Source organism: Tachyglossus aculeatus, chromosome 23 (genome assembly GCF_015852505.1).
Source record: "Tachyglossus aculeatus isolate mTacAcu1 chromosome 23, mTacAcu1.pri, whole genome shotgun sequence".
In the NCBI taxonomy this organism is placed as follows: domain Eukaryota; kingdom Metazoa; phylum Chordata; class Mammalia; order Monotremata; family Tachyglossidae; genus Tachyglossus; species Tachyglossus aculeatus.
In genome coordinates this window covers 9,983,270-10,003,287 of record NC_052088.1, presented here as the reverse complement: position 1 = coordinate 10,003,287, position 20,018 = coordinate 9,983,270, and the positions used below count along the sequence as shown (strand labels likewise).

At 47.8% G+C, this 20,018-nt stretch overlaps 1 protein-coding gene and 1 long non-coding RNA gene across 2 annotated transcripts in view; both read left to right on the top strand.

Moving 5' to 3' along the window:
- Positions 1-18,058, top strand: part of CMYA5 (cardiomyopathy associated 5) — a 79,106-nt gene extending 61,048 nt beyond the window's left edge. Inside the window, exons 8-14 of the mRNA XM_038765555.1 lie at positions 1,852-2,001; positions 3,880-4,026; positions 5,687-5,834; positions 10,748-10,881; positions 11,591-11,690; positions 15,113-15,289; positions 17,211-18,058. Coding sequence (XP_038621483.1) covers positions 1,852-2,001; positions 3,880-4,026; positions 5,687-5,834; positions 10,748-10,881; positions 11,591-11,690; positions 15,113-15,289; positions 17,211-17,457 — 1,103 coding nt within the window. The 3' untranslated portion in view covers positions 17,458-18,058. The remainder of the gene's footprint in view (positions 1-1,851; positions 2,002-3,879; positions 4,027-5,686; positions 5,835-10,747; positions 10,882-11,590; positions 11,691-15,112; positions 15,290-17,210) is intronic.
- Positions 18,059-19,660: 1,602 nt separating this feature from the next.
- The window catches only part of LOC119944807, a 62,991-nt gene continuing 62,633 nt past the window's right edge, over positions 19,661-20,018 (top strand). Inside the window, exon 1 of the long non-coding RNA XR_005455960.1 lies at positions 19,661-19,867. This is a non-coding gene — a long non-coding RNA (uncharacterized LOC119944807). The remainder of the gene's footprint in view (positions 19,868-20,018) is intronic.

Genomic DNA, 20,018 nt, shown 5'->3' with positions numbered 1-20,018 from the left:
GGGCTTGGGAGCCAGAGATCATGGGTTCTAATCCCATCTCTGGCACTTGTGGGCTATGTGACTTTGAACAAGTCACTTAACTTCTCTGGGCCTCAATTACCTCATCTGTAAAATGGGGATTAAGACTGTGAGCCCCACGTGGGACAACCTGATCACCTTGTATCCCCCCCCCCCCAGCGCTTAGAACAGTGCTTCACACATAGTAAGCGCTTAACAAATGCCATCATTATTATTTCCAACTGGGTCCTGATCTCCTCACATGTGGGGAGAGAAAAACTTCAGGAAGAAGGCAACTGTAGCCTGCATTCTGGACTTGAAGGATAGCTAGGAAGGAAGGAAGCTTTATATTATAGGTTAAGAAGCTTAATTTCTGCTGAGCTGTTCTGGTCGTCATCCTGGTAGTGAAGGAGATTTAGGACAGCAGATCAGAGGGCCCTGCTTTTTTTTTAATGGTATCTGTTAAGCGTGTCAAGCACTGTTCTGAGCACTGGCATAGATACAATTTAATCAGTTCTGTCACAGGCCCTGACCCCCATGGGGCTCACAATCTAAGTAGGAGGGAGAAGAGGTATTGAATCCCCATTTTGCAGTTGAGGAAACTGAGGCCCAGAGAAGCGAAGTGACTTGTCCAAGGCCATAGAGCAGGCAAGTGGGAAGCCGGGTTTAGAACATGGGTCCTCCTACTTCCAGGCCACACTGCTTCACTGCTTCTAGTTCCTAGCCCCATGCAAATCCATTTTCCCAAATCCATCCGTCTGGGTTGTCATCTTCCCTTCCCTGCCAAATTTGTATTCATTTGTTTCAACGACTCATCCTTGATTCATCTTTCTTAAATCCCCACCCCCTCATTTTTAAAGAAAAATCAGCCACCGTACCAGAGGCAGCTTTGCCTTGTGGAAAAAGCACAGGCTTTTCCCCAGGAGTCAGAGGAGCTGGGTTCTAATCCCAGTTCTGCCGCTCGCCTGCTGTGTGACCTTGGGCAAATCACGTCACAGCTCTGTGACTCAGTTTCCTTTTCTGTAAAATGGGGATTCAATCCTACTCCCTCCTATTTAGACTGTGAGCCCCGTAAGGGACAGGGATTGTGTCCAGCTTATCCTTAGAGCTTAGTGCAGTGTTTGGACCACAGAAAGCACTTAATCATCATCAATCGTATTTATTGAGCGCTTACTATGTGCAGAGCACTGTACTAAGCGCTTGGGAAGTACAAATTGGCAACATATAGAGACAGTCCCTACCCAACAGTGGGCTCACAGTCTAAAAAATAATAGATACTTAATAAATACTTAATAGATAATAGTACTTAATAGATACTTAATAAAATAAAATTAAAACTTAATAAATACTATTAACAATAGTAACAATGAAAATCATGATAATAATAATAATAGCAGTGTGTCAAGCACTGTACTAAGTGATGGGGTAGATCCAAGATAGTCTTGTATGTTGTACACAAGATATTCTTGTATTCTCGCAGACTTAATCCCCATTTTATAGATGAGGTAACTGTGGCACAGGGAAGTTGTAACTTGCCCAAGGTCACCCAAGAGACAGTAGCGGAGCTGGGTTTAGAACTTGTGCCTTGCAACTCCCAGGGCTCACAGTCTGAGGAGAGAAAACAGGCATTGAATCCCTATTTTGCATATGAGGGAACTGAGGCAGAGAGAAGCGAAGTGACTTGCCCAAGGACACCCGGCAGGTAAGTGGTGGAGCTGGGATTACAACCCAAGTCCTCTGACTCGCGGGCCAATATTATCAACATCATTATTATTATTCTTATTATTACTCAATTGAAAGAAGCCTGATCTCCAACCACAGGAGGACAAGCAACTAATTTCATTTTCATTCCAGTTCCCCAGGCCCCGAGGTTGGAGCCCCAAGAGCCTAACTCGGCCACCGGCACGACGATAGCAGTCTACTGGAGTGTGAGTAAAGGAGACATCATTGACTCTTTCCAAGTATACTGCGTGGAGGAACCTCAGGATGACCGAGAGCCAAATGGTACGGACACGATGACCCCAGTGTTGATCACGTGGAGGGGGAGGAGGAGGACGATGATGGTATTCATCGGGGGCTGGTGTGTATGGCAAGCACACTGCTGAGGGCAGAGTTAGGTGCAGGAGAATGAAATCAGGCTAAATCCCTGTCCCACAATGGCCCAAGATCAAAGAGGGACGGAGAGCTGATCTCATCTTCCTTTTTTTAGAGGGGGACAGTGAGGTAAAAGAAGGTTAAGTGACTTGTCCACGGTCACCCAGCTGGAAAGTGGAAGAGCTGGGATTAGAACCTCAGGCTCCCGACTCCCAATCACAAATCCTTTCCATCAGGCCACGCTGCCTCCATGATTGGTTTCTATTCTATTTATTTTATTAATGATGTGCATTTAGCTTTAATTCTGTTTGTTCTGATGACTTGACACCCGTCCACATGTTTTGTTTTGTTGTCCGTCTCCCCCTTCTAGACTGTGAGCCCGTTGTTGAGTAGGGACCGTCTCTATATGTTGCCAACTTGTACTTCCCAAGTGCTTAGTACAGTGCTCTGCACACAGTAATAGCTCAATAAATACGATTGAATGAATGAATGAGTAGAAATAGATCTATATATATCTATATGTTATCTCCAGAAGCAGCATGGCTTAGTGGAAAGAGCACGGGCTTGGGAGTCAGAGGTCATGGGTTCTAATTCCGGCTCCGCCATTTGTCAGCTGTGTGACTTTGGGCAAATCACCTAACTTCTCTGTGCCTCAGTTACCCCATCTGAAAAATGGGGATTAAGACTGTGAGCCCCACATGGAACAATCTGATAACCTTGTATAACCTTGATAACGCTTACTATGTGCAAATTCTAAGCGCCGGGGAGGTTACAAGGTGATCAGGTGGTCCCCCGGGGGGCTCACAGTTTTCATCCCCATTTTACAGATGAGGTCACTGAGGCCCAGAGAAGTGAAGTGACTTGCCCAAAGTCACACAGCTGACAGTTGGCGGAGCCGGAATTTGAACCCATGACCTCTGACTCCAAAGCCCGGGCTCTTGCCACTGAGCCACGCTGCTTGGGTGGATGTTTTAGAATGGCACACGGTGGCTGTTACTGCTCTCACTTGATTAGGGGTAGGGGAGCTCCAGGGAAGTGGGGAAATGTTTACCAGCACCGACGAATAAGTGAGGTATTTAGTAAACCAATTTACAGAGTTTTAGTGTAATGCTGCTTAAGCATACAAGGTTGGCAGGAGTCGAGGGGGGCCTTCTCTTGGAGGACTTTAAAATGAATGCAATCCATCAGTTGGTGTGTGAAGCATTGTACAAAACGTTTGGGAGAGCATAACAAGGCACACCTTCCCTGCCCTCAACAAGCTTTCAATCTAAACGAGGGAGACGAACAAAAATGGTTTTTGTGAGAAGAAAAGATGTAAGACTTTTCCAAACTAATGGGCCAAACAGAACCCGTCACTCCAACTGTTTGTTGGAAGTTAAGAGAGATGGTTTGGTTTAGTTTGGTTTGGAAGCTGAAGGATAGGCGGGACCCACCCAGCATTTCGATCAGTCAATCGGTGGTATTTATTGAGTACTTACTGTGTGCAGAGCACTGTACTAAGCTACTGGAGGAGTACAATAGAGTGAGGAGACAGAATCCCTCCCCTCAAGGAGCTTACAGTCTAGCTTAAAGTCCGCCAAGGCTGGAGTTTGCCGGGAACATTCTCCGCTCCATATTTAACCTTTGGCACACACAGTCAGCGCTTAATAAGCCCCTTAACGAACCAGTCAAGTCCTAACTACGGTGCCGTTGATGAGAAAGGTCGGAGTCTGTTCAGTTGGGGCTGCAGCAGTCACTGGATCACAGGCCGACCGTGTCTGAGGATTCCCATTTCTGTGTTTGAACCAGCTTTGGTGGAGGAATACAGGGTCACGGTGAAGGAAAGTTACTGCGTCTTCGAGGACCTGGAACCAGATCGGTGCTACCAAGTGTGGGTCATGGCTGTGAACTTCACAGGCTGCAGTTTACCTAGTGAGAGGGCCCTTTTCAAAACAGGTAACAGCATGTGTGGATCCCCCAGCCCCACCCTACCCACTTTGATCAATCCCTCAACTCACCCAGGGGGAGCGGAGTTACGGGAGACTGCCCGGCTGGCCACAGAGCGGCACACAATAATAATTGTGGTATTTGTGAAGTGCTTACTATGTGCCAGGCACTGTACTAAGTGCTGGGATCGGTACAAGATAACCAGGTTGGACAGAGGGCCTGTCCCACATGGGGCTCTCAGTCGTAATCCCCATTTTACAGATGAGAAAACTGACACTCTTAATCTCAATCCCCATTTTACAGATGATGATGATGGTGATGATGATGATGGCATTTATTAAGTGCTTACCATGTGCCAAGCACTTTTCTAAGCACTGGGGAGGTTACAAGATGATCAGGTTGCCCCATGGGGGGGCTCACAGTCTCAATCCCCATTTTACAATTGAGGTAATTGAGGCCCAGAGAAGTGACTTGCCCAAAGTCACACAGCTGACAAGTGGCGGAGCTGGGATTTGAACCCATGACCTCTGACTCCAAAGTCCGGGCTCTTTCCACTGAGCCACGCTGCTTCTGTTGTATCTCACAGTTAACTGACAGACGAGGAAACTCACCTCACAGTCTTAATCCCCATTTTACAGGTGAGGTAACTGAGGCACGGACCAGTGAAATGACTTGCCCAAGGCCACACAGCAGACTAGTGGTGAAGCTGGGATTAGAACCCAGGTCCTTCTATTCACTGGGCCACACTGTTACTTGGGGTCTTCTTTCTTGGAAAGAAAAAAAGGGTGTCCTGAGTTGGGTCCCCTACAAAGTGATTTTCCCAAATAATAATAATAATAATAATAATGGCATTTATTAAGCGCTTAGTATGTGCAAAGCACTGTTCTAAGCACTGGGGAGGTTACAGGGTGATCAGGTTGTCCCACGGGGGGCTCACAGTCTTCATCCCCATATCAGTCATTCCCATTTGAGAAAATAAGATGAAATTAATTGTAAAATCGTCTTGCTGTCTAGGGATTATAATCAGCAGTCCACTGTGCATTTTAGAGTTTTGTTTGGAGCAGTAGTGTGGCCCAGTAGATAAAGCCCTGGCCTAGGAGTTAAAAGGACCTGGAGTCTCATACCAACTCTTCCACTCATAATAATAATAATAGTAATAATAATGATGGCATTTATTAAGCACTTACTATGTGCAAAGCACTGTTCTAAGCACTGGGGAGATTACAAGGTGATCAGGTTGTCCCAAGGGGGGCTCACAGTCTTCATCCCCATTTTGCAGATGAGGGAACTGAGGCCCGGAGAAGTGAAGTGACTTGTCCAAAGTCACATAGCTGACAATTGGTGGAGGTGGGATTTGAACCCCGGACCTTGGACTCCAAAGCCCGAGCTCTTTCCACTGAGCCACTTACCTGTTGGGTGACCCTGGGCAAGTCACTTCACTTCTCTGTGCCTCAGTTCTCTCATCTCTAAAAAAGGCCGTGCGCCCCGATGTGGGACTTGAACCGAATTTCCCTGTACTCACCCGGCGGTTAGGACGGTGCCTGGCGCATCAAAAGCGCTTACCAAATACCATAAAAAAGAAAACGTACAAGGTGACTTTCCCAGCAACCCCCTGCAGCCCGAGGTAGCGCGGCTCCAGTCCCAACTGACGCACCCGTGTATCCCACAGCTCCGTCCACCCCCGCGATCAAGGCCGAGGACTGCACCGTCTGCTGGAACACGGCCACCATAAGATGGAGCAAAGCCAATGCCGCGCCCACCGACACCTACACCGTCGAATACTGCAGGCAGAACTCCCCCGAAGGGGAAGGACTCCGGTCAGTTGTCCCCGGTGGGCCGTGGGGTCCCTCAGAGCGCTGCGGGGGGCCGATACGGGGAGGGGCGGGTGCCAGGCATGCGCTGCCCCTCGCCCGTTCCCCAAAACCCACCTCCGCCGGGTGGCACCGGGCTTGGCAAGGGGGCTCTCAGAATCGGGGGGAAAAAAAAAAGAGGAAAAAAAGAACGGCCTTTAATTCCGCCGGGCTAATTAAGCGGCCGACTTGATTTGCGACTAGGAAGGCCTTCAAAAACTATCACTCTCCAGCGACGCATTCAGAGTCGGGGAAAAAAACAAGGGCTTTAATGCAGTTAAGAGCCCCCGCCGGAAAGGAAATATAATGAATATTAAAAGATTGAAAATCCCTTGGGGAGTATTTAGCTTGAGGCACGGGAAAGGCTCCGTGTATTTCCGCGTGCTTTTTATTAGACACATCGGCAGGATTAGGAGCAGGCAAGCATTTCCAATATTAATGTCGGTGTTTTTATCACTCTGTAGGGCTAGGTTCATACATCTGCGATAGTCAGGAGCCAATTACCCATATGCATGTGGAGTTTCACGATGTAAGCCAAAAACCTTAGACCTGTTTTTCCAGGAAAATTGTAATATCTTCTCCCGCTCAGTCCCCGGGAGTTTGCTTCTAGGCAGTGAGTGCCTGGAAGCACACCTCCTCCAGGAGGCCTTCCCAGACTGAGCCCCTTCCTTCCTCTCCCCCTCGTCCCCCTCTCCATCCCCCCTTCTTACCTCCTTCCCTTCCCCACAGCACCTGTATATATGTATATATGTTTGTACATATTTATTACTCTATTTATTTATTTTACTTGTACAGATCTATTCTATTTATTTTATTTTGTTAGTATGTTTGGTTTTGTTCTCTGTCTTCCCCTTTTAGACTGTGAGCCCACTGTTGGGTAGGGACTGTCTCTATATGTTGCCAATTTGTACTTCCCAAGCGCTTAGTACAGTGCTCTGCACATAGTAAGCGCTCAATAAATACGATTGATGATGATGATGATGAGTGTTGAGCTACCTCTGAGAGTGGGGGTAGTTGAAGAAGACTGTATCCCAGGGCCCCCAGGCCCAAGTCCGAAAAGGAAAGAAACAGAACAGACGTGTTCCCCTACATGCTAAGGGACAGAACATCCCGTCAAGGAGGGTGATGGCGAACCTCAGCCCTGAGACTCGAACCCGAGGTCCAGGGAATCGATTTGCAAAGCGCCTCTTGTCCGGTCTTGTCTCTGCTGGGGCTCGGAGTAGGTGGGCAAGGAGGGAGAGTAGGTGGGCAAAGAGGGCAGCACGTTGCAGATTTGGTCACGTGGGCGCCATGTATGGCTGAAACACCCAAAGCACGTGGTTGCTTTGGTGTTCTTTCCCCCAGGAAGCAAGGCGCGGTGTGGGGCGGTGTGTGTGGGTGTCCTCTGCTAGTCAGTCAATGAAATATCCTTAGATTTAGCTGTTCCTTGCCTGACTGCTCCCCTAGTTCCTAACAATAGTAACTGCGGTATTGGTGAAGCATCATCATCATCATCATCAATCGTATTTATTGAGCGCTTACTATGTGCAGAGCACTGTACTAAGCGCTTGGGAAGTACAAATTGGCAACATCTAGAGACAGTCCCTACCCAACAGTGGGCTCACAGTCTAAGAGGGGGAGACACAGAACAAAGCCAAACATACTAACAAAATAAAATAAATAGGATAGATATGTACAAGTAAAATAAATAAATAAATAAATAAATAGAGTAATAAATATGTACAACCATATATACATATATACAGGTGCTGTGGGGAAGGGAAGGAGGTAAGATGGGGGGATGGAGAGGGGGACGAGGGGGAGAGGGAGAAAGGGGCTCAGTCTGGGAAGGCCTCCTGGAGGAGGTGAGCTCTCAGCAGGGCCTTGAAAGCACTTACTATGTGCAAAGCACTGTACTAAGCGCTGGGGGTGGATACAAGCAAATCGGGACAGGATACAAGACTGTCCCACATGAGGTTCCCAGCTTAAGGAGGAGGGAGAACAGATTTTGAATCCCCGTTTTATAGCTGAGGTAACTGAGGCACAGAGAAGAGAAGTGACTTCCCCAACGACACACAGCAGACAAGTTGGAATTAGAACCCAGGTCCTTTTGATTCCCAGGCCTGGGCTGTGCCCATTAGGCCATGCTGCTTCTCTGGGTTCACTGATGGAATGCTTAGCCTAGTCTGAAGCAGCCTGTGGCCAGGAGTTCTGATTGGGGGCTGAAGTGGGGAAGAGATGGAGTAGAGAGAGAGGGGTACAGTTCTATTTCTCCGCTCCAATCCAGCTCTAAATCGGGGTGGGAGGGAGTGGGGGCATCTCATCAAGATTCAGACAATTCTGACCAGACTGTGAGCCCGTTGTTGGGTAGGGACCATCTCTATATGTTGCCGATTTGTACTTCCCAAACGCTTAGTCCAGTGCTCTGCACACCGTAAGCGCTCAATATATACGATTGCATTAATGAATGAACTGACTCTAAGCTCCTGGTGGCCAGGGAACGTGTCTATTATATTGGTCTATCGTACTCTCCCAAGCGCTTAGTTCAGTGCTCCGCACACAGTAAGCGCTCAATAAATACGATTGACTGCAATACGATCGATTGGTTCTGCTCTCTCCCACATCTTCCCACCTCTCCGAGGGGCTTCTCCGGGGTGAGGCTAAATAAAGGCAGCTCGTCGGCTCCGATTGTGCACGTTGTCATAACTACAGTGCCAGGGCAGCTCCAGAGAGCAGAGCGGAAGAATGGGACTAGGGACTAGGCGGGTTTGAAGTCCCTCGCCAGACCACAGACGGGTCACGTTTAAGCCCACCAGCCCCCCGACCTCTCCCTTAAATGGCTCTTCTACTTTCCTCCAGGGAGGCAGGAACCCCGGCTTTGAAAACTCCTCCTGTTTCGCTTGTGTGTTTTATTTTCTTCTCTCTGTGCCAGGAGCGCACTTTAGAAACGACAGCTCGTTCTATTTGTTGGCCCATCACAGCCAGTCAGGCCAATTGGCATAGTTCTCATCCAAGTAACCTCCATCAGCCTTGAGTTTTCTCACGTGCAGAGCGATCCGTTAGGTCGTTAACGGGCCCGATTCTACAGACCCGTTTAGCTTGACCTCGGTCCCAGAGGGGCTCTCTGTTGGACACCCCACAGAGAATACAAGGAATAATTTGAAATATCCCAGCAGAAACCAGCCGAGCGTATTCTACAGATGCTGTAGTGCTCTCTGCTGGGACGCTATGAAAATTCAACTCAGAGAATGAGGACAGAAAACCCTTTAAAAAAATGGTATTTATTAAGGACTTTCTAGGTGACAAAGCACGGTGCTGAGTGAAGGGATATAGATAATGGACAGTCAGATTGGGCACAGTCCTTGTCCCCCAAGGAACTTGCATCTTAGAGGTCAGGGCGGCGGGTATCCTATCACAGATAAGAAAACTGAGGCACAGCTTAGGTGACTTGCCCAAGTTCACATGGCAGGCCAGGGATATTGCTGGGCTGTGTGCCCGTTGTGGGCGGGGATTGTCTCTATTTTTTTTTTAATGGCATTTATTAAGTGCTTGCTATGTGCAAAGCACTGTTCTAAGCGCTGGAGAGATTACAAGGTGATCAGGTGGTCCCACGGGGGGCTCACAGTCTTAATCCCCATTTTACAGATGAGGTCACTGAGGCCCAGAGAAGTGAAGTGACTTGCCCAAAGTCACACATCTGACAATTGGCAGAGCTGGGATTTGAACCCATGAACCCATGACCTCTGACTCCAAAGCCCGAGCTCTTCCCACTGAGCCACGCTGCTTCTCTATTTGTTGCTGAATTGTACTTCCTAAGTGCTTAGCGCAGTACTCTGTACACAGTAGGTGCTCAGTAAATAATAATAATGGTATTTATTAAGCGCTTACTATGTGCCAAGCACTGTTCTAAGCACTGGGGGAGATACAAGGTAATCAGGTTGTCCCATATGGGGCTCACAGTCTTAATCCCCATTTTCCAGATGAGGTAACTGAGGCCCAGAGAAGTGAAGTGACTTGCCCAAAGTCACACAGCTGACAAGTTACGGAGCTGGGGTTAGAACCCATGACCTCTGACTCCCAAGCCCGGGCTCTTTCCACTGAGCCACACTGCTTCTCTGCTTCAATAAACGTGATTAAATGAATGATAGAGGCCTTCCCCGCCTAGGCCTTCATTTCCTCTTCTCCCACTCCCTTCTTTGTCACCCCTGCACTTGGATTTGCTCCCTTTATTCCCCCCTCCTCAACCCCTCAGCCCTTATGTACCTAATCTGTAATTTATTTATTTCTGTTAATGTCTGTCTCCCCCTCTAGACTGTAAGCTCATGTAGGCAGGGAATGTGTCTGTTATATTGTTATATCCTACTCTCCCAAGCACTTAGTACAGTGCTCTGAGCACATTAAGTGCTCAATACCATTGACTTGAAAAGTGTTTCAGATCAGTGGAGACCAATAATACCTAACCCGGCAAGAGCCCCATGCGGGACAGGAATTATGTCCAGATCTGCTTATATTGTCTCCGTCCCAGTGCTCAGTGCAATGCTTTGCACATAATAAGCACTTAATAAATACCACCGCTGTTATCATTAGGAGGAGAAATGGAGAAGGGCCATGTGGCACTTACTCATTCACATATCCACCTTCCCATTCCCCTCTTTCTCCTGCCTGGAAGTTATTATATGTGTGTCAGTCTCTCCTTTTAAGTTTGAGCCCCTTGAGAAGAGAGATCGTATCTTCTAATTCCCAAGTGCTTAGTACACTGCTCCTAGCTCAGTAGGCACTCAATAAATACCATTGATTTATCGATGAGGTATCGTCCCCTGCAAAAATGAGTACCGATCGAGTGTCCAGTTTCCTCGGCGTTTTCCCTTTTAAAACTTGTGTCTTTTTGCTTTGGGTTTAAGGTCCTTTTCCAGAATTAAAGGAATGCAGCTGAAAGTTAACCTCCAGCCCAATGATAATTACTTCTTCTATGCAAAAGCTGTAAATGCTTTTGGGACGAGCGAACAGAGCGAAGCCGCCCTCATCTCCACCAGAGGTAAAGCAACCTTTTCCGACTCCCCAGCTTTCCAACTCAAATCCGTTCTCAAACTGACACCTGCAGTATTATCCTTTCCTAATAATTCCTGGAATACATAAATTACTTCCCTATCAACTTCCCCCAGAGGCAGATAGCCTCTTCCCATTTCAGAGCCACGGAAAATGAGGCCCAGAGAGGTTAAGTGCCCAAGGTCACACAAAGGATTGGGACAACAACTCAGAGCCAGGCTCATGACCGTTATTCAGGACCCCTACAGAGCTGCTAAAGTTCTTGTTCCTTTGAGCATTGGCCTGAGGCAAAGAACCACTTCGAATGTGACCGTTTTTTTCTCCTTACAGAATAAGGATTAACTCACAAACAGGGTTTTTTTTTTTTGCATAAGTGAGTTTTCCCTACACTGACCACCCCCAAGTTGGCTACTTCTGAAAGCTTTCCTCCATCCCTTCCTTGGATGGTACCGTGAAGCGGCTCATTTCACTGGCCCCAGAAGAGTCTGGGATATCTAGCCTCATGCCAGTTCCCACCCGAAGGACTTTCTTCCCAGCCTCACTCCGCTTGGGAACCCAGTTCCAGGAATCCCATTGCGGGGAGCCCGGAGACGTTCACTTCCTTCGCCTTTCGCTCGGAGTGGAACGGCCCACGTTGTTTCCGACCGCCTTCAGATCCCCCTCTCACGCCTGTCTGTCCTCTTCCCCCCGCGCCACAGGAACCCGCTTCCTCTTGCTGCGAGAGACCGCTCACCCTGCCCTTCAGATCTCCCCGGACGGGACGGTGATTTGCTTCGCAGAGCGGAGACGCCTCACGGAGTAAGTGGGCCTGGGACCGCGCATTAGAGAAGCAGCGTGGCTCAGTGGAGAAGAGCCCGGGCTTTGGAGTCAGAGGTCATGGGTTCAAACCTCGGCTCCGACAATTGTCAGCTGTGTGACTTTGGGCAAGTCACTTCACTTCCATGGGCCTCAGTTACCTCATCTGGAAAATGGGGATTGAGACTGTGGCCCCACGTGGGACAACCTGATCACCTTGTAACCTCCCCAGCGCTTAGAACAGTGCTTTGCACATAGTAAGCGCTTAATAAATGCCATCATTATTTATTTTATTTATTGAGCTCAACACAGGCCTACTCAGGCGCGATTCTTGCGTCTGGGAAGGGATCCGGGGGCAGGTGTCCTGCAGAACCCCGTAACAAGGAGTTCGGCAATGTAGCCTAGTGGAGAGAGCCTGGGCCTGGGAGTTAGAAAGACTTGGGTTCTAATCTCGGCTCCACCACGTGTCTGCTGTGTGACCTTGGACAAGTCACTTCACTTCTCTATGCCTCAATTCCCTCATCTGTAAAATGGGAATTAAGATGGTGAGCCCCAGGGACTGAGTCCAACCTGTTTACCGTGTAGCTACCTCAGCTCTTAGAAGAGTACAAGGCACATAGTAAGTGCCTAATGGCCTGCTGTTGGGTAGGGACCATCTCTATATGTTGCCAACTTGTACTTCCCAAGCGCTTAGTACAGTGCTCTGCATACAGTAAGCGTTCAATAAATACGATTGAATGAATGAATGAAATATTGCAATTATTATTATTATTACCCAAAAAAAAAGCATAAGGAACTCACACACAGTGCTCACCATGTCCGACCTCACCAGAGAAGCAGTGCGGCTCAGTGGAAAGAGCACGGGCTTTGGAGTCAGAGGTCATGGGTTCGAATCCCGACTCTGCCACATGTCTGCTGTGTGACCTTGGGCAAGTCACTTCACTTCTCCGAGCCTCAGCTACCTCATCTGTAAAATGGGGATTAAGACTGTGAGCCCCACGTGGGACAACTTGATCACCTTATATCTCCCCAATGCTTAGAACAGTGCTCTGCTCATAGTAAGTGCTTAATAAATGCCATTATTATTATTTATTATTATTATTACCGGGTGCACACAACTTTCTTCTGCCCCCCCAACAGCCACACCCGTGTTCTTGGACAAACGCTCCCTGATTCCCAGACAGCGTTTTAGCCCCAACACGTCCTAAGCAGCAGCTGAGAGCCCTGCGGAGTACCCTTCCTCTCCTGTCAGGCCCACCCACTTTGCAACTTTATTTATTTATGCTATTTTCTACCGAGATGGCCGACAGGAGCCTATCATTACAGCGTGACCCAGTGGGTAGAGCGTGGGCCCAGGTATCAAAAGGATCTGGGTTCTGATCCCAGCTCTGCCACTCGTCTGTTGTGTGACCTTGGGCAAGTCACGTAATAATAATAATAATGGTGGCATTTATTAAGCGCTTACTATGTGCAAAGCACTGTTCTAAGCACTGATAGTAATAATAACAGTAATTTGTTAAGTGCTTACTATATGCAACTGTAAGCGCTGAGGTGATACAAGCAAATCAGGTAGGACACAGTCCCTGTCCCACATGGGACTCACAGTCTCAATCCCCATTTTACAGATGAGATAACTGAGGCCCAGAGAAGTGAAGTAATAATAATAACGATAGCATTTATTAAGCGCTTACTATGTGCAAAGCACTGTTCTAAGCACTGGGGGGTTACAAGGTGATCAGGTTGTCCCACGGTGGGCTCACAGTCTTCATCCCCATTTTACAGATGAGGGAACTGAAGCCCAGAGAAGTTAAGTGACTTGCCCAAAGTCACACAGCTGACAGTTGGCGGAGCCGGGATTTGAACCCACGACCTCTGACTCCAAAGCCCGGGCTCTTTCCACTGAGCCACGCTGCTTCTCTAAATAATAATAATCTTGGTATTTGTTAAGCGCTTACTATGTGCAAAGCACTGTTCTAAGCGCTGGGGTAGAAACAAGGTAATCAGGTTGTCCCACGAAGGGCTCACAGTCTTCATCCCCATTTTACAGATGAGGGAACTGAGGCCCAGAGAAGTGAAATGACTTGCCCAAAGTCACACAGCTGACAAGTGGCAGAGCCGGGATGCCCAAGGTCACACAGCAGACACGTGGCGGAGCCGGGATTAGAACCCATGACCTTTGGGCTCTCCCAGGCCCATATTTTTTCTCTGTGCCTCATTTATCCTGTCTTTAAAATGTGGACTAAGACTGTGAGCTCCTTGTGGGCCATGGACTGTGTCCAGCCTGATTAACTTGTACCTACTCCAGGGTTTAATACAGGGCCCGGCACCTAGTAAGCGCTTAGCAAATACCATAAATAAATAAAATAAAGTTGCATAGTGGATGGGCCTGACAGGTGAGGAAGGGTAAAGATACAACTGAAATAGATTAGAATTGAGGAACAGTGAATGGGGGATAAATAAGTAAATGAATGGTTAGTATATGTAAATTGCTACGATATAGAGGGAGATATATTGATCTATAGATGATAACTAAAGTGGACTTGGAATGATTCATTCATTCATTCAGTCGTATTTATTGAGCGCTTACTGTGTGCAGAGCACTGAGCACTTGGAAAGTACAAGTCGGCGACATCTAGATTTATTACTCTATTTTACTTGTACATATTTACTATTCTATTTATTTTATTTTGTTAATATGTTTTGTTTTGTTGTCTGTCTCCCCCTGCTAGACTGTGAGCCCGCTGTTGGGGAGGGACCGTCTCTATATAATAATAATAATAATGATGGCATTTATTAAGCGCTAACTATGTGCAAAGCACTGTTCTAAGTGCTGGGGAGGTTAAAAGGCGATCACGTTGTCCCACGGGGGGTTCACAATCTTAATCCCCATTTTACAGATGAGGTAACTAAGGCCCAGAGAAGTGAAGTGACTTACCCAAATTCACACAGCTGACAATTGGCGGAGCTGGGATTTGAACCCATGACCTCTGACTCCAAAGCCCGGGCTCTTTCCACTGAGCCACGCTGCTTCTCCAGCTATATATGTTGCCAACTAGTACTTCCCAAAGCGCTTAGTCCAGTGCTCAGCACACAATAAGCGCTCAGTAAATACGACTGAATGAATGAGTGAATCTAGAGACGGTCCCTACCCAACAAGGGGCTCACAGTCTAGAAGGGGGAGACAGACAACAAAACAAAACAAATGATGGGGTTCAGTTGGGAAAACTTCCTGGAGGAGGTGGGATTTCAGCAGTGTTCTGAAGCCTGGAAGAGCTGAAGAGGAGATTTTTAGGGAATTATTGTGGGTGATTACTGTGTGTGTGTGTAGTGAGGGTGGTGGGGGGGGCCGCGTGGTGTGTTTCTCCAGTATCAGCTCAGGCAGTGGTTTGCCGTGGGTTGCTCAGGTCTGTCCCCTTTCCCTGCAGGATTCCCTCCGTCCTGGGGGAGCGGTTACCTGCCGGCGGCCAGCACTACTGGGAAACCACGGTGGCGGACTGCCCGGCTTACCGAATCGGGATTTGCTCCGCTTCCTCGGAGGCAGCGGGCAGCGCCCTGGGCCCAAGCAACGCTGCGTGGTACATGCACTGCTCCGAGCCACAGAGGTAATCCCGCTCCTTTGGCCACCCAAGACTGAGCGCCCTGTGACCTCGGGGGGTATTCGATCCCAATTATACAGGCACCGAGAATCAATCAATCCATCCATCAATCGTATTTATTGAGCGCTTACTGTGTGCAGAGCACTGTACTAAGCACTTGGGAAGTCCAAGTTGGCAACATATAGAGATGGTCCCTACTCAACAGTGGGCTCGCAGTCTAGAAGGGGGAGACAGAGAACAAAATTGCACCTGTATATATGTTTGTACATATTTATTACTCTATTTATTTTACTTGTACATATCTATTCTATTTATTTTATTTTGTTAATATGTTTGGTTTTGTTCTCTGTCTCCCCCTTCTAGACTGTGAGCCCACTGTTGGGTAGGGACTGTCTCTATGTGTTGCCAACTTGTACTTCCCAAGCGCTTAGTACAGTGCTCTGCACACAGTAAGCGCTCAATAAATACGATTGATTGATTGATATTAACGAAATAAAAGAAATAGAATAGATATGGACAATATGAGAAGTAAAGTGACTTGCCCGCGGTCACCCTGCGGGTAAGCGGCAGAGCTGGGATTAGAACCCAGGCCCTCCGCCTCCCAGCCCTGTCTCTTTCCACTAGGTCACACTGCTTCATTCCTTCATTCAATCGTATTTATCGAATAATAATAATAATAATAATAATAATAATGGTATTTGTTAAGCGCTTACTATGTGCAAAGCACTGTTCTAAGCGCTGGGGGGATACAAGGAATGCTTACTGTGTGCAAAGCACTGTACTAAACTCTTAGGGAGAGAGGACGGTCTAACATAAACCGACCCATTCCCTGCCCACAGTGAGCTTTCCTGAAGTGAATAATCAATCACTCAATTAATCATTGGTACTGTTTGATATGCTGAGCTGGAACACTCTCTAGAGTGGAATCTTGAAGTTACACTGCTGTGGGATTTTAGTACCAGGAATGGTATTTATTGAGCCCCTCGCAGGGAGCAAACTAAACTCCTGGGACAACACGGCAGAAACTGTGCCCCACCTGATTAAATCGCATCGATCCCAGGGCTTAGTACAGTACTTGTCACAGAGTAGATACTTAACAAATACAACAACAATAATAATAATGACGGCAACAGTTGTAATAAGGAGGCATCAATCAATCAATCGTATTTATTGAGCGCTTACTGTGTGCAGAGCACTGTACAAAGCGCTTGGGAAGTACAAGTTGGCAACATATAGCGACAGTCCCTACCCAGCAGTGGGCTCACAGTCTAAAAGGGGGAGACAGAGAACAAAACCAAAAATACTAACAAAATAAAATAAATGGAATAGATTTGTACAAGTAAAATACATAAATAGAGTAATAAATATGTACAAACATGTACAAACATATATACAGGCATCATGACTCAGTGGATAGAGACCAGGCCTGGGAATCAGAAGAACCTAGGTTCTAATCCCAGCTCTGCCACTTATAGTCTGTGTGACCTTGGGCAAGTCACTTCACTTCTCTGTGCCTCAGTTGCCTCTTCCATAAAATGGGGATGAAGGTTGCATAGGACAGGGACTGTGTCCCATTACAGTGTATCTACCCCAGCGCTTAGTACAGTGTCTAACACATAGTAAGCACTTAAGAAATATCACAGTCATTATTGTTATTAGTAATAATATTCACGGGACCCGGTCCCTGCTCACAAGGAGCTTACACTCTAACGGTGAAGACTGACGTAAACTGCATCCCAACTCATCATCATCATCACCACCATCAGTGGTATTTGTGGAGCGGTGAATTTGTACAGAGAGTCCGATACAACAGAGTTGTCGGACACGTTTCCCGCCCCCAGCGAACTTGCAGCCTAGAGGGGAAGAAGGGGGGGACTTATGTATTTCCAGTTTTGATTTCTCTCACGACCTCGCCGTTTCGCTCCAGATACCAGTTCTTCTCCAACGGGGTCGTAAGTAACGTGCACGTGTCGGAGAGGCCGGCCCGTGTGGGGGTCCTGCTGGATTACGGCGGCCAGAGGCTGTTGTTCCGGAACGCCCAGAGCGGCCAGCTGCTCTTCGTCATCCGGCACAGGTTCGGTGAAGCCGCCCACCCGGCCTTCGCCCTGGAGAGGCCCGGGGCACTCACCCTGCACACCGGCGTAGAACCACCCGACTTAGCCAAACACAAGTAACCGGGATCTCAAGAAGCACAGAGATCCGGGAAACAAACGGTTCAAAAGCAAGGGGGACTTGACCCTCCCTTCCCGAAACCGGGCACGGATAAATGGTTCTCCCCCACGGCCACGTCGACGATGACTGTCAATACCATGATGGCAACGTAAAGACTTACTGACGCCTCAGATTTAGAACGCGCCCCGGGACGGGAGAGCATTGAGCGTGTTTTCGAGGATTCGCGTTACGACCGTGGATCCAGAGGGGAAAAGCTGCATCCCTGCGCCTGACCCTCCTCCTTGATGGTCGATGAAATAGTCGAAGAGAGGTTGGGGGAAGGAATCTTGCCTGGGGATTCGCTGACCGCTGATGGAAGAAAACAGACTTTTTCCACGGGAAAAGACCCAGCACGGCCCCAAAAGATGACCAACTGTCACCCTTGGAAAGTACTGCTCCCTGAAAATAGTTCACCTGTGTAAAGGTCACGCCTAGCCACTGTAAAATAACGGATGCTGTCGCACACGGGTTCCTTTTCGCTAAATCACAACGTAGGAAGAAGCCATGCTAAACCTTAGAAAATCCATTTTGACAAATAAATGGGTAGAGAACGTAAAATGGAGATCCACGCTCTGTGCAGTTTACTGTCGAAAATAGTCACACCAGTAGCATCAATGGCCGGGGGTAGGGAAAAGGCACCCGGCCGACGACACGGAAAGGCTCATGTGCTTGCCTATTCACGTGTACGCATGGGCAAGTGTGACAGCAAAGTCGTAGTTCGTTCCCAGAGAGGGTCTTAAAGTTCTCTCAAAATATTTCTAAAAAGCAGGGTTAGCATGGGCGATCAATCATTGCTATTTATTGAGTGATTACTATGTGCAGAACGCTGCTGTCGGTGCTTGTGGGGGAACACGATAGAGTTGGCAGACACACTCTGCCCTCAAGGAGCTTACGATCTAGATAACTTACTGTGCTGTCCTCCCAGGGCCAGCCCTGATTGAGATCAGAAACAGAAGGGGCAGTGGGGCTGACCCTCAGTGGTCCAATCAATCAGTGGTATGTATTGAGCTCTTACTGTGTAGAGCACTGTACTAAGCGCTTAGGAGAGTACAATATCCCATATTGCCCACACTGGCGGCCCCACCCCCAGCACCCAGCTGGCCACTCCAAATCGCAGCAATTTATTATAAAATATATTAATGCCTATTCATCTTATGAATTCTTTACTGTATAACAAGCATTGTGCAAAGCAGTGGGGAAAGTACAAGAGAATCAGGAAGCAGCCTGGCTTAGTGGGTAGACCTTGGGCATGGGAGTCAAAAGGACCTGGGTTCTTCTCCCGGCTCTGCCACGTGTCTGCTCTGTGACCTTGGACAAGTCACTTCACTTCTCTGGGCCTCAGTTACCTCACCTGTAAAATGGGGATTAAGGTTATGAGCCCTATGGGGGTGATTAATTTGTATCTACCCCAGCGCTTAGAATGGGGCTTGGCATATAGTAAGCACTTAACAAGGTCTGTTATTGTTATTAATAATATTATTATTGTTCTAATGATAAAATAATTACTATCATACTGATCACATCAGCCATAGGCTCTGTCTTACCTGGGGCTCACAGTCAAAAAGGGAGGGAGACCAGGTAGCATCTCCCCATTTGACAGATGGGGAAATGGAGGCCCAAAAAAGTCAAGTGACTTGCCCAAAGTCATACAACATGCCAGAGCTGGGACTGGGTTAGTCAGTCTCCTGACTCCCAGTCCCATAATAATAATAATTATGATATTTGTTAAGCACTTACTTTGTGCCAAGCACTGTTCCAAGCAGTGGGGTAGATACAAGTTCAGCAGGTTGTCCCACATGGGGCTCACAGTCTTAATCCGCATTTTACAGATGAGGTAACTGAGGCCCAGAGAAGCTGAGTTGCCCAAAGTCACACAGCTGACAAGTGGCGGAGGCAGGATTAGAACCCACGACCTCTGACTCCCGAGCCCGGGCTCTTTTCACTAAGCCACGCTGCTCTCTTCCCTAGGCCCCACTACCTACATCTCACCTGTGGGTAGTCGTTGTGGTATTTATTGAGACCCCACTAAGCATTTGGGAAAGTATAGCAGCCTATTTTATTTTGGCTCCAAGAATCATCATCATCATCAATTGTATTTATTGAGCGCTTATTATGTGCAGGCACTGTACTAAGCACTTGGGAAGTACAAATTGGCAACATAGAGAGACAGTCCCTACACAACAGTGGGCTCACAGTCTAAAAGAATAATTTCCAAGAATAATTTCTAACCTCCAAAGGACGTTCTGCATTTTATCTTCTAGAACTGGAAGCCCAACATGAATCTAGCTGCGCTTTGGGGGCACCCAGAAAGTCTGCCATTTCGCCCCGCCGATAAGTAGTAGCCGCTGGCAGTGATTGTGCTGAGAGGATAAGGTGAAACAAGTTCTAAGTTGGGCTAGAATTACCAAACATTGTCTGTGGTTTGGGTGGGTGGGTAGAAGGGAGGATGGTTGGATGGAAGGAAGGAAGGAATATAACTTACCACTATTAGGAAAGCACTGATTTAGGGGGCCATCAAGAGATT